Source organism: Moschus berezovskii, chromosome 20, assembly GCF_049115385.1.
Source record: "Moschus berezovskii isolate FMDL1 chromosome 20, NW_MosBer_1.0, whole genome shotgun sequence".
In the NCBI taxonomy this organism is placed as follows: domain Eukaryota; kingdom Metazoa; phylum Chordata; class Mammalia; order Artiodactyla; family Moschidae; genus Moschus; species Moschus berezovskii.
This window is the reverse complement of record NC_142479.1, coordinates 59,942,178-59,955,117: the sequence shown is the minus strand read 5'-3', so window position 1 is coordinate 59,955,117 and position 12,940 is coordinate 59,942,178. Positions and strand designations below refer to the sequence as shown.

The 12,940-nt window shown below is 46.7% G+C and overlaps 1 protein-coding gene across 1 annotated transcript in view; it reads left to right on the top strand.

Moving 5' to 3' along the window:
- The window catches only part of ERN1 (endoplasmic reticulum to nucleus signaling 1), an 83,214-nt gene that overhangs the window by 39,548 nt on the left and 30,726 nt on the right, over positions 1-12,940 (top strand). The window contains exons 3-6 of the mRNA XM_055408214.2: positions 6,277-6,310; positions 7,701-7,773; positions 9,746-9,818; positions 12,522-12,644. Coding sequence (XP_055264189.2) covers positions 6,277-6,310; positions 7,701-7,773; positions 9,746-9,818; positions 12,522-12,644 — 303 coding nt within the window. The remainder of the gene's footprint in view (positions 1-6,276; positions 6,311-7,700; positions 7,774-9,745; positions 9,819-12,521; positions 12,645-12,940) is intronic.

The window sequence follows — 12,940 nt, the reverse complement described above, 5'->3', positions numbered from 1 at the left end:
AATATGCAGGGCAGCGTGGGGTTGGCAAACCTGGAGGACCAGGGGTAGGAAGTTTCTGAGCTCCCTGTGCCACAGAGGGGAGTCATGTGCGGAGAGGAAGGGGCCTGGACGCAAGGCGTGAAAGTCTGAAACACCAGCTGTGAGGAACAGAGCAGGAAGTAGATAAACATATCTCCTATGCCATGGGGCCCAGCTGCCCCGGGTACATTCTGCTATCTCCACAAGTGATTATGGTGTTTTCTTCAGCAGTGCTCAGAAGACTGAGGAGGAGGAGAGGGGATTGCCTGGTGGATTCTGGGTGGAGGGTTGATGGAGCGTAGCTGCTGGATTATAGAATGGTCAGCGATGGATATCCAGGCAGGTCTAGAGTAGAAGTAGGAAGGAGACTAATAATTGTTGATTGCTTCAGTCAGTAAATATATTGAACCCCTCTCATGTGCCAGGCACTATTTTTTGGTGTTTTTTTTTGGCTGCACTGGGTGTTTGTTGAGGCTCTTGGGTTCTTCATTGTGGCTTTGGGGCTTAGCTGCTCCATGGCATATGGGATCTTAGTTCCCCAACGCAGGGATCAAGCCTGTGTTCCTTATATTGGAAGGCAAATTCTTAACCACTGGACCAGTGGTTAAGAAGTACCCAGGGAAGTACTTGGAAAGTACCCAGGATGTCAGGAGTATGTTGTCGTTCAGTCGCTAAGTTGTGTCCCACTCTTTGCGGCCACACAGACTGCAGTGCGCCAGGTTTCTCTGTCCTTCACCATCTCCTGGAGTTTGCTCAAACTCATGTCCATTGAGTCAGTGATGCCATCCAACCATCTCATCCTCTGTCATCCCCTTCTCCTCTTGCCCTCAACCTTTCCCAGCATCAGAGTCTTTTTCAATGAGTCAGCTCTTTGCGTCAGGTAGCCAAAGTATTGGAGCTTCAGCATCAGTCCTTCCAGTGAGTATTCAGGGTTGATTTCCTTTAGGATTGACTGGTCAGATCTCCTTGCTGTCCAAGGGGCTCTCAAGAGTCCTCTCCAGCACCACAGTTTGAAAGCATCAATTCTTCAGTGCTTAACCTTCCTTATGGTCCAACTCTCACATCTATACATGACAACTGGAAAAACCATAGCTTTGACTATATGTACTTTTGTTGGCAAGCTGCAGAAGATAAATCCCAGCCCCCACAGATCTTATAGTGACCAGAGTCAGACATTTAAAAAGTGAAGTACATAGAACTTCAGAGGTGGTCAGTGTCATGGAGAAAAATCAAGCAGGGAAGAGAGTAGGGGATCCTGGCTGGTAGGAAGTCATGGAAGGCCTCTCTGAGATGGTGACATTTGATCAAAGACCTTGGCACAGGGAACAATATACAGCCCCAAGGCCGGTTTAGACTTGGCAGTAGTCCAGAAGTAGCCTGTATTCCAGCATGGCTGGAATAGAGTAAGGAAGAAATAATGGGAGACTACCAGGGTGGGTGTGGGAGGGTGGGGTTGCATGGATTCACAGATCACTGGGTGAACATTGGCCTCTACTGGGCAACAAAATACCCGTCAATGGATTGTGAGTGGCAGAGAGACATTATCTGATTTATGTCTTCAGAAGCATCACTCTTCTATGTCAAGGTACTGACTTACAATCTTAAGATATATTTAACCTTATTTAATCAACATAAAGTTGCCCCTCGAGTTTGGTATTATTATCTCTATCTCTTTATTTTTTTCTTCACTGACAAGGAAACTGAGGCTCAGAAAGGTTAAGTAACTTTGCCGAGGTCACTCAGCTGGTGAGTGACAGAGCTTGGATTTAATCCTAGGTTTTTCTGATCCCAAAGGCACACAGACTAGGAGAAAAGGGAGCTCTTGGAAGACAAGGGGTTCCAGCGATGCTGAAAAGATGCTGAAGGTAGGAAACAGAATGATGAAACAGATCAGAGAGTCTGACATCCGATGGCAGGTTCTGCAGGAGAAATGAGCGTCAGCAGTGTGGTCTGAGGACTGCCTGTCTCCTAGGAGAACAGGGTAGCCAAGCCAGTCTGGAGAGAATGATGGAGGGTGTGATTTGGGCAAGTGGTGGTCGAGGTGCTGGCAGGAGATGATGGAAATGTCCAGTGGGTCCAGAAAGAAGAGTTTGAGAGATGGGGATCTAGGATTTTCCCGTTGTGATTATGGTTGAAGCTACAGAGATGGGTGTGCTCTCGGAGGGAACTGAGACGAGAGCCAGGAAAAGTTTTTCCCTGTTGGAGTAAGAAGAGGGAAGGAGAAGGGGAGAGGAGTAGATGGGAGAGAGGGGGAGAGAGAGATGAGTGAAAAATCTGGCAGTAGCTCAGGGCCTAAGAGGCCAGGAAGTGGAGAGACTGGGGGAGGGGAGGGTCGAACCCCGTGGCGGGGGCAGCAGCAGGCACGTGGGATCACCCACAGGGTGGTGAAGCAGCTGGAAGAGTAGAGCTGTGGGTGGTGATGGACGGAGACCTGAGGCCTGGGGCTCAAGAAGGGAGCAGAGTCCAGTGTGCAGACAGGGCCCAGTGCAGGGGAGAAGGTAGGAGGTTCGAGAGAGGATGGTGAAAAAGGTATTCTTGGAAAGATGAAAACTCGTTTCTTTTGGAAATAAACATGTTTACTTCTATCTTGGGTCATTTCTGCCTCGGGTTGAAAAGGAGGATTCCATCAGCACAGAACAGGAGTCATGCATGTCACCGCACCTCGCCAGGTTTCTTCCAGAGTAAATCAGGCCTGAAATGGACCCGCCAGGGGAGCCGAGTCCAGCGGCCCCTCCCAGGGGAGCAGTGGGCAGTTCTTTTTCTGTCTTGATCTTGGAGACCAAACACTGATTTCAGCCTTTTTTTTCCTCTTGCTATCTTTACCTTTCCCTTGAATAACACCCATTTTTACACTGGTAAAGTAACTCTTTTTTTTTTTTCCCTGCCCTTTTCTGAAAGTAAAACAGCCTGGTGAGATGGCTTTTGTCCTTATCAGTTTCCATATAGATAGAGAGGCTTATTTTGTAGCAGCGTTTGTTTATAGCCTTAGGGTTAGGCCACTGTTTCCTTTCACATGAAGACGACTTTGTTTTGTTTTTTTTTTAAGAGCAAGACTTGCCTAAGTCCAGTTCTCCTTATTAAATCCAAAACAACTCCTTTTCATGTTGGGCTTCCATGGCACATTTTCAGCTGATGATTTTTCCTTTTATTTTTCTGGCTTTTCAAATATTTTTATCCTTTAACCTTTTCTAATATGGAAAATTTCAAGTAGAGGTAGAGAGAACAGTAAAATGACAGGCCAGTGTTGTCAATTCTTTCTTTAAGCAGTTATCAACAGGCCCCCATTTTTTGGTCTTATGTTTCCTTCCCTTGTGTGTGTTTTTTTTTTATTATTATTATTAATTTATTTATTTTGGCCAGACCACATGGCTTGTGTTATCATAATTCCCTGACCAGGGATCGAACCTGTGCCCCCTTGCATTGGGAATGCAGAGTCTTAACCACTGAACCCCCAGGGAAGTGGTTCAGGATGGAGGGGACACATGTATACCTATGGCTGATTCATATTAATGTATGGCAAAAACCATCACAATATTGTAATTATCCTCCAGCATCCTGTAGTATTTGAAAGGAAACCTTAGATTCAAATGATTCTTTAAGAAGAAAAATACGGAGAATGGGTCATTGTTCCACATTTGCTTGCTGTGACATGCATGCAGCTCTGCAGATGTTTATTCCAGGGGCCCTATTTTACGAGTGAATGAGAAGGCGCCCCTCTTGGAGGTCATGTCCCCTTAAGCCTAGGAGAAAGTGTGGCTCCTCACCCCTGCTGTAGGTGTCCACGCACCCCTCCCTGGCTCCTGCCAGCGGCCTGTGTCTTAACTGGAACCTCTCTGGCGCAGGACACACTTTGGGACCTGAGGCCTCCGTGTCAGATAAGCTGAATAAGCTCCAGAGAACCAGGAAGATCACGGTAGAAGAGACCCCGAGAGTGAGCAAACACTGAGCCTCAAAGATGAGCTCAGGAACAGGCATCCACACCCCCTCAGGGTCCACGTCTTGTCTTTGGGGAACAGCTAGGATTTGGTAGTGTCCTCTGCATCCCTGTTGATCTGCAGCACCTTTAAGTGGCCGGAACAAATCAAAAGGACGCCTTCCTCATGCTGTGTTTTCTTGGAAACATGCCTCTCGTGCTCCCTGGCGTGCTCAGCTTCTGGGCAGCATTGGAGGCGCTGGGTTATGATTGCTGCTTGTCTGTTTTGGGAGAGTGAGGGCTAGGCACCCTCATTTCCTGTCTCTTGCATCAGTCTGTTTGTGAGAGTGTACCGAGAGGTGATTAATGGGGACGATCACCATGTGCTTACCAACCGAGAGTTCCTCCTGTTTCCTGAAATGCTCTTGGTTTTAATGAATTGTTTGTTTGCCGCCCACAGACCACATGTGGTGTGTGCGCCTCTGTTGTTGTGAACACCGGTCCGCCTTCATGTGGGAGCTGGGCCTGCAAAGCAAAGTCAACACACGATAAGGCTTGAAAGGGTTTCCTTCATCTGAGAATCCCAGCTGACCCGGGGAATTAGACAGCTGTCTGTCACCATAAGCAGAGCCTGTATCCCGAGTCACATCACAGCATATGTCGTCCTCGACCCTAGCTTTGAAGTTTTGTGGGCAGCATGGGTTATAGCCTGTGGGGTCCCAGTGGCTGGAAACACCTCATTGCTGTGTAGTCTTGGCCTGGGATTTCAGCTCTGTTCCAATACTGCCGGGTCAGTGGCCTCCATCCACCCCGAGGACTCAGGATTGCCCTTGTGATCTGTGCCCAGGAGAAATTCTGTCACTCAGATGATGGCAAATATTGGGTCGGCCAGACAGTTTGTTCGGGTTTTTCTGTACCATCAAATGGACAAATCTGAACAATCTTTTTGTCCAACCCAATATTAAAATGACTTGAAGGAAAAACTGTGTTTCCTATTTCAAAGGTAATGCCTACTTTTGTAGAAATTTGGGGAAATGTGGAAAAGGTGGGGAAGTTATTTATATTTCCAACAAAGGTAACTTACAGTTCAGCACTTTTTTTTTTTACCTTTCCATCTCTTTTTTTTTTTACACACATAGGTAGGTTTTTTTTTTTCCTCAGCTGCATTAATACTCTAGGTACAATGTTATTTTTTTCTCCTGAACATATATAGTTATAAAACTTTATAAGACCTTTTAGAAGCTTTAAGAATCTCCCTGCAATTCAGGAGACCTGGGTTCAATTGCTGGACTGGGAAGATCCACTGGAGAAGGGAATGGCTACCCTCTCCAGTGTTCTTGTCTGGAGAATTCTATGGACAGGGGAGCCTGGCAGGCTATAGTCCACGGGTTTGCGAAGAGTTGGACATGACTGAGTGACTTTAGAAGTCTTAATTTTCTGCCAAGTGGACATTTCATAATTTAACCGCACCCCTGAACAGTTAGGTCATCTGTGATACTACTGTGAAGATCTTTGTACAGAAAGCGTTTTATATACTTTGTGTTGTTTTTAAACCAGACTTTATAGACATGGAATTAATGGATCAAAGGAGATCAAGAAGAATGTACACTCAAAGGCTCTAAAGTTATCATATTGCTGCCCCAAAGGGATATGTCCAATTTGCCATCCAGTCAAATTCTCATCAACAGCAAAACTGCTTCTTAAGCCCCAGTTTTGCTTTCCCAATGGAAATATCTGTCACCACGCCAGGTATCTGACCCAGAGATGGTTTAGGTTTAGAAGTCCTTAATGTGTCGGATAGTGACACTGTGACCCATTGTCCACTGTGGGTTGTCGCTGTGCTTCCTTATATGTCCAGCCTCCAAGTCACAGGCATATTTCCTGAGAGCAGTTCCATCCTGCCCTCAGCCCTCTCTCCAATCTCAGCAATGGACCTAAGAGCTTGCATGAGTGATGCATGTGTGCATATGTGTATGAATGCATGTGTGTGTGCGTGCGTGTGTACTTAGTCATTAAGTTATGACCAACTCTTGTGTAACCCCATGGACTGTAGCTCGCCAGGCTCCTCTGTCCATGGGATTATCCCAGCAATAACACTCAAGTGGGTTGCCATGATCTCCTCCAGGGGATCTTCCCAACCCAGGGGTTGGACCTGCATCTCCTGTATTGCAGGTGGATTCTTTACCGCTGAGCCACCAGGGGAGCCCCCGTCTCCCAGAGCCTACACCTATGTTTTCTCGTGTAGATAAATTTATTGGTCCATCTTGTGAGCTGGTCCTAGGAACTCTAGGAATCTTGACATTTTAGAATCTGTCTGACAACACCTTTGTTGTTCTTTTGCACAGATCCAGTCCTGCAGGTTCCAACACATGTGGAAGAGTAAGTGTTCTGATTTGCTGCACACTTCCCTTTGATTCATTTTCTGTTTTACTCAATCAGCGTTGCTGAAGCTAGCTGCTGGGAGCACATGTACACAACGATATTAATATTAAGTAGAATGAGAACAACTGAGACAAAGAAAGTCTCGTGGGTTCTTTGAAAGAACCCTGTGTTGGGAAAAGGGTGGTCAGTTCCTTGATGGGTGAGGAGGGGAGGCAGGGGCGTTAAAAAGGCTTCTTTGAGATGTAATTTAAGGTGAGTTTTGAGCTTAAGCTTCCAAAGTCCTCAAAAGGGCCCGGGCATCTTTAGATCTCTGCCCCATTCACTGCGCTAAACTGTGGAGAGGAGACAAGAAAATGACTTGTTATTAGAGTGTATGTGTTGGAGTAAAAGTTTGGACGGCATCTCTAAGAGCCTCAAACGATGCTCTAAACTGGGGAGAGAAGAGATTCAGCCTGGGGTTTCTGCGTGACTAGTCGTCATTCAGTGGTTAGCAGGTCAGCGTCACAAAAGAGCACCTTGAGCTGATGAGAACCTAACCCATCCCCTTGGCAGCTTCTTTCTCGTGTCAAGCTTTCAGTGTCTGCTTTTATTGCCTCCTAAAAATAAATGTTTGTGGAACACCAAAGACACATTTGTTCTCCATGTTTAGGTACCATGCCATGCTATTAAACATTAATTGTTGAGGTCCTATATGCAGCTGACTTGGAAACTGAAAAGCAGACTTGCTGGGTCCTTTTCCCCTATTGTACCTTTAGCCAGCGTGCTTTGACCAAATGATGATTTACTCTTCTGTGGTTTTGGACTAGTTTTCCACTGCAGGTGGGGTTTTTTTTTCCACGCCAAGTATAGTATAGACCAGGGGTCCCCAGCCTCTGAGATCTAATGCCTGATGATCTGAGGTGGAGCTGATATAAATAGAAATAAAGTGTACAATAAGTGGAATGCACTTAAATCATCCTGAACCACACCCTCCCCACTACCCACCACCCCACCGTCCATGAAAAAATTGTCTCCCGCAAAACTGGTCCCTGTACCAAAACAGGTTGAGGACCATTGAAGATTACCAGAAGGATATTTTATTATCTGTGCCTAAGATGAAAAAGAAGTGGATGGAATTGTTTTATACACACACACACACACACACACACACACACACACACACCCTACCAATCATGGTTTTGCCTGACTTTGGTATTTTATTGTGTACACACACACACACCACATACACACACACCCTACCAATCATGGTTTTGCCTGGATTTGGTATTTTATTCTGTGTACACACACACACACCCCACCCTACCAATCATGGTTTTGCCTGGCTTTGGCATTTTATTCTGTGCCCTGAGCTATAATCTGTCACTAATACTTACTGCTTGATCTGTAGGCCTGCCTTCCTCCCAGATCCCAATGATGGCAGCCTGTACACGCTTGGGGGCAAGAACAACGAAGGCCTGACGGTGAGTGTATTTAGCTTCTTGGTGCTCCAGAGGTTCTAGACCCCTGACTTCAACCCCAGCTGTACATCAAGATCACCTGAGAACTTACAGAAGATTCTGGGATTCTGAATCAGGTGGTCCAGACTGGGTCCTGGGCAGAGGTGTGTTTTCACAGCTTCCTCGCTGAGCTTTTGAATGTACAGCCCAGAGTTCAAAAACACTGATCTGTGCTAGCAGGTTCTCAGGGCTCAGCCAGCACACTGGAAGGATGTGATGTTCCTTCAGAAACAGGACTCACTTTATCTAGTGATTATTATTATTATCATTTTATTTTTTTAATTTTTTGGCCACCTGGCATGCAAGATCTTAGTTCTCCCACCAGGGATCGAGCCCATGCCCCCTGCAGTGGAAGTGCAGTCTTAACCTCTGGACCACCAGGGAAGTCCCTAACTTTAGTGATTCTTAATTTGGTAGAAGAGTGTAGATTGCAACACTGTGCACTCCCCCAGTAGACATCCCCTTGGTTGGGGTGGGGGGGGGGTGTTATATGCCATTCCCACCTCCATTTGAGAATAGACTAGTGGTTCACAACCTTAGCTGCACATTGTAATAACCTGGAAATCTCTAAAAAATACTGTCTAGGTCCCAATCCCAAAGTCCTCATTTGATTGACCTAGGTCATCAGGATTTTTTTAAAAAGCTCCCCAGAAAGAGAATTTAGAAATGGGCCCACACACATGGTCATCTCCACAGCAGAGGTGTGGAAACTGTGCCCAGAGAGGTGAAGGAATGTCCCCAAGGCCAAAGCACCAGGTGGAGGGGATGCTCCATGAACCCCCACCTTCCAGAGGCTGCTCTTGCCTCCACCCACAAACGACTGGGTGTGGTTTAGCAGCTCCAAGAACATGGTTTCCAGCCTGGGCCTCGAATCAGGAGGCCAAGGTGGCCGGACTCAGCCAGATACTGCAACCTGGAAAACACTCCAGACTGAAAACCTTGCAACAACATTCTAATCCTCAGAAACACCTTGAAGAAGCCCAGTCAAGACAGCCTTTCCAGGGCATATTTTTTCTGCTAAGGCTTAGTTTAAACATTGGGATGACGGGAAAATCCGCATTATTGGTTCCTGAAAATTCTGTTGACTTTGCTTTCTTGGCAAGAAAGGTGACAGTTGTCATGAGGTAGGTATCCACAGGACGGTTTCAAGAACACAGAATGTTCCAAAAATAAAGTGTTCTGAAACAAACTGGAACCCAAAGAGCTTGTCAGATGTCAGCTGTCAACTCTGAAGGATTGGTTTTTATGATGAAATGCAGTTGAAACGTGCGGACTGCTCTGAGTTTCTTTTCCCTACCATAATGTGCACCTACCATAACTCCCTTTTAACACCAAAAAGCCCAATCTTCTTCTGTTTTTCAGTAGCAGAATTCGTTGCTAGAGAAAACACCAAAACTTCTCTTCCTTCCCCAAACTCTCCTGTGTTGCCCACAGAGTGATGGCTTCTCCTTTCCCTCGAGGCCGCCCTTCAGGATAGTCTCCTGGTTGACTCCCACTCTGAGGAGTGTTTTCTACTCCCGTCTAAGAAGCTCTGGGATAATTTTCCAAGACAGGGCAACTCTCCCTCCTTCCCCCACCCCCCAACCCTTAGGATTTCAAAGATTGGGTAGTTCTCTCCATATTTGTGTGTCTTTTCAGAAAAGGTCAAAGAGCTCCAGAAGGGCTCTGGACTAGAGACTTCCAGGGGGCGTGTCATATAAAAGAACCAGTGTGTCCGGCACCCAGGACCTGGAAGCCAAGGGCTTGCCCACAGTGTGCAGGGAGCCCAGGGTGCCCCCCTTCTCCTTGGTTTCCAGTTAGGAAAACCCCCAAGTACCATCTCTTTTTAGCAGAATTGGGTAACAGACTGCAGTGAAGTTGTAATCATTGCACAAGACCTTGTTAACTTTTTTTTTGCTTTGCTTTTTTGTTTTTTTTCCTTTGGTTCGTTTTAAAGAAACTTCCCTTTACGATCCCTGAGTTGGTGCAGGCATCTCCGTGCCGAAGTTCAGATGGCATTCTCTACATGGGTAAGAGTTCCTGATGCTTCAAAAACACAAGTAACTTGCTAAGGATATCCATGGGGTTGGAAGTCAAACCCAGCCAGGCTGGTCCCAGAGGCTATGCCCTTAACCCTGCACTAAACTGCCTTTTCCAAAGTTCTTCTATCTGGACATGTTCTGTCTCAGCCCCACACCCCCAGGGAGCCCTTCAGTCACTCCAAGTCTAAAAATTTTTTAAATAAAAAAAAAAAAAAGAGTTCCTGATGCTGATCCCTTTTGGAAGCAAATGCCACAATCTGGGAAGGTGGCGGGTCTGAGAGAGAGGAGATGTGTGTACAGTCACTCCTCTACCCACCCTTCTGGGGAAGGCCTTTCTTGCCTCGGTTTTGCTGGTTCAGGCCAGGATTAGCTGACCAGTTAAGAAGGGGGTCCCCCTGCCACCGCACTTGGGAGCAGACCTGACACCATTAATATGGTTACTCATTTAACAAGCTTTTAGCTGCTGTGTTGACCTACCCCTGCGATTTACAGGTTGCAACGTACCCAGAAGCAACTGGATGAAGTTTAAAGTGAATTTCAATAGTCTGAGCCAAGAAAGGGAAGCCAGGCTCTGCCTATTAATTATAGGGCTTTCTTAGTATTTCCTGCTATCAGAATATTGGATAAAAACAGCACTTAACAGCTTGCTTAGATAAGCCTCCTTCATACCTTCAGGGGTCACGTCTTTCAAAGCATCAGATCAGCTGCTTTTCTTTGACCAGGTTTCTGCCAAAATGTCAATAAAAATGCATTTGTGACACAAAGGAGAGCTGTATTTATTTTGAAAGCATAGTAGTAATGATATCCTGTATTTATAAAGCAGCTTTCTTTCTGAGGAACTGAAAGTGCTTATGGCCTGTTCATGCCTTGGGAGCTTTTTATGTGTGTTTCTGGGTCTCAAGCACAGGCCCTGGCTGGATTTTAAGTCTTTGTCTAAGGAGACTGGGGCTCTTCTTTCCACACCTTCAGAATGAGGAAGCCCCTGGCCTAGGGATTCAGGGGAAGTGATCAACACAGGCTTTCTCTGTGCTCTGGGCCGTGCCTGTGCCCTTCTGAACATCTTCCCACCGTCTGTAGTCACTGTTGTCTGGCTGATCTTCCAGCTCTGACCAACAATTCGTCACTTAGGGTGCATTTAAAGTTGTGGCGGTTGCCCCGACCCATCCATTAAAGTGGTAGCTGGGTCACACAGACTGCCATGGTCCTTATAGTTACCAGAAGGGCGCCCAGGCCAGACAGAAAGGGATCCTGGCCACAGCTTTCGGGTGATGTTTTATCTCCATCTTCAGATCTTTTTCATATTAAGATTTGTCACTGGGAGCAGGAAGTTAGGATCTGTGGACGAGTTTCAGACATGCAGACTGGCACGTATGCTCCCTCTGTTAGAACTAGGTGTAGCTTTAGTGGATTCACGTGCCCTGTGAGCTTGCTGGCATCTTGGTACTTGGCTTTCAAGAGTCCCTTGAAATAGGAAACATGGCCAATAAGGTAGGAAGAGACGAGTGAGCAGAAAGAAGGCTTATCTTTGGAAGACAGACCTTGCAAAACAGAAACGTGCACATCACAGAGAAGGTATTGACCTTCAGTCAGGAGCTGTGTTTATCTTGAAATCCTAGTGGAAATAATACCCTGTATTGGGCTTCCCTGGTGGCTCAGTGGTAAAGAATCCGCCTGCCAATGCAGGAGACACAGGTTCCATCCCTGATCGGGGAAGATCCCACCTGCCTCAGAGCAACTAATCCCGAGCACCACAACTATTGAGCCTGTGCTCTAGAGCCTGGGAGCTGCAACTACCATAGCGCATGTGCTCCAGAGCCCACGCTCTGCAGCAAGAGAAGCACTGCAGTGAGAGGCCTGTGCACTGCAGCTAGAGAAAGCCTGCACGCAGCAATGAAGACCCAGCACAACCAAAAATAAATAACCAGCACAGCCAAGGAAACAGAATTATTAAAACAATACGGAGTATTTCTAAAACAGCTTTCTTAGGAACTTGCCATTACCAGGATGCCCTGGTGTATGTAACCATAGGTTTGAGTTTTCCTAACTCAAACTATAGCGATGCTCTCCACCAGTTCAGACCTTTTAATCAGCTGACCGAGAGGAGGGGTGTAGCGTGTGGCTGGGGAGTCACTTGCTGGTGGAGGCCGAGATAACTTTGGCCTCATTAGCACGGGGTTGCCACCAGCTCTAGTGCCCAGCCACAGTTACCAGCTAATTAGAGTTATAAAACAGTGTCTGTAGGTCCTCTTTACATGAGGGCTCATTAGTAGGGATGTTGAGATGTGTGAATGATGGTTACCAGGGAGATGAGCCCCTGGGTGCATTTCTGGATTTATATAGATCCTAGTCTATGGGAAAAGGTTTGTCTTAACAGGCCAGATTCTTCATATTTAAGGCTACTCATCAGAGCAGTAAAATCTGTGAGTTGTTATGTTATTAGGCGTGGAGAAATTTTTATACCACAACTAGGTTATTAAGTTGTTATAGGACCCAGTGGCCCACGAAGCTTTATTATCTGCACATTACCATTAACCTGGTCACCCACAGAGCATCATAGAAGTGTCTTCACCATTGTGAGAATCTCAGGCCTGTTTCTCAGCTCAGAGAGTATCTTGGGCTGTTAGTTTGGCAGGGATATTTTTTTCCATGTTGGGTGAGTGTTAACCACCACGTGTTCTTGTGACCTTGCAGGTAAAAAGCAGGACATTTGGTACGTTATCGACCTCCTGACTGGGGAGAAGCAGCAGACCCTGTCATCAGCCTTTGCAGACAGCCTCTGCCCATCAACCTCTCTTCTGTATCTGGGGCGAACAGGTAAGAAGGAACCATTGATCATGTACAGCCTGCCTGATTTCGAACAATGACCTGAAATAGCCTTCCCTTGGGGTCTCTGCCTCCGGGCTTCATTCTCTAGAGGGCACCCAGAGTGGTCTGGTCCACACACAGGTTTCCATGTTGTTCCCCTTTACGATACCCCCGGGAGCTCCCCACTGCCCGAGAATTATGAAGCTCCTGTGATATAGCCCCCACCTCTGTGGCTGCCTGCTCTCAGCCTCAGCTGTTCACACCACCCAGCTGTTCACATGGCCCGTGGCTGGCCCTTTCCAGGT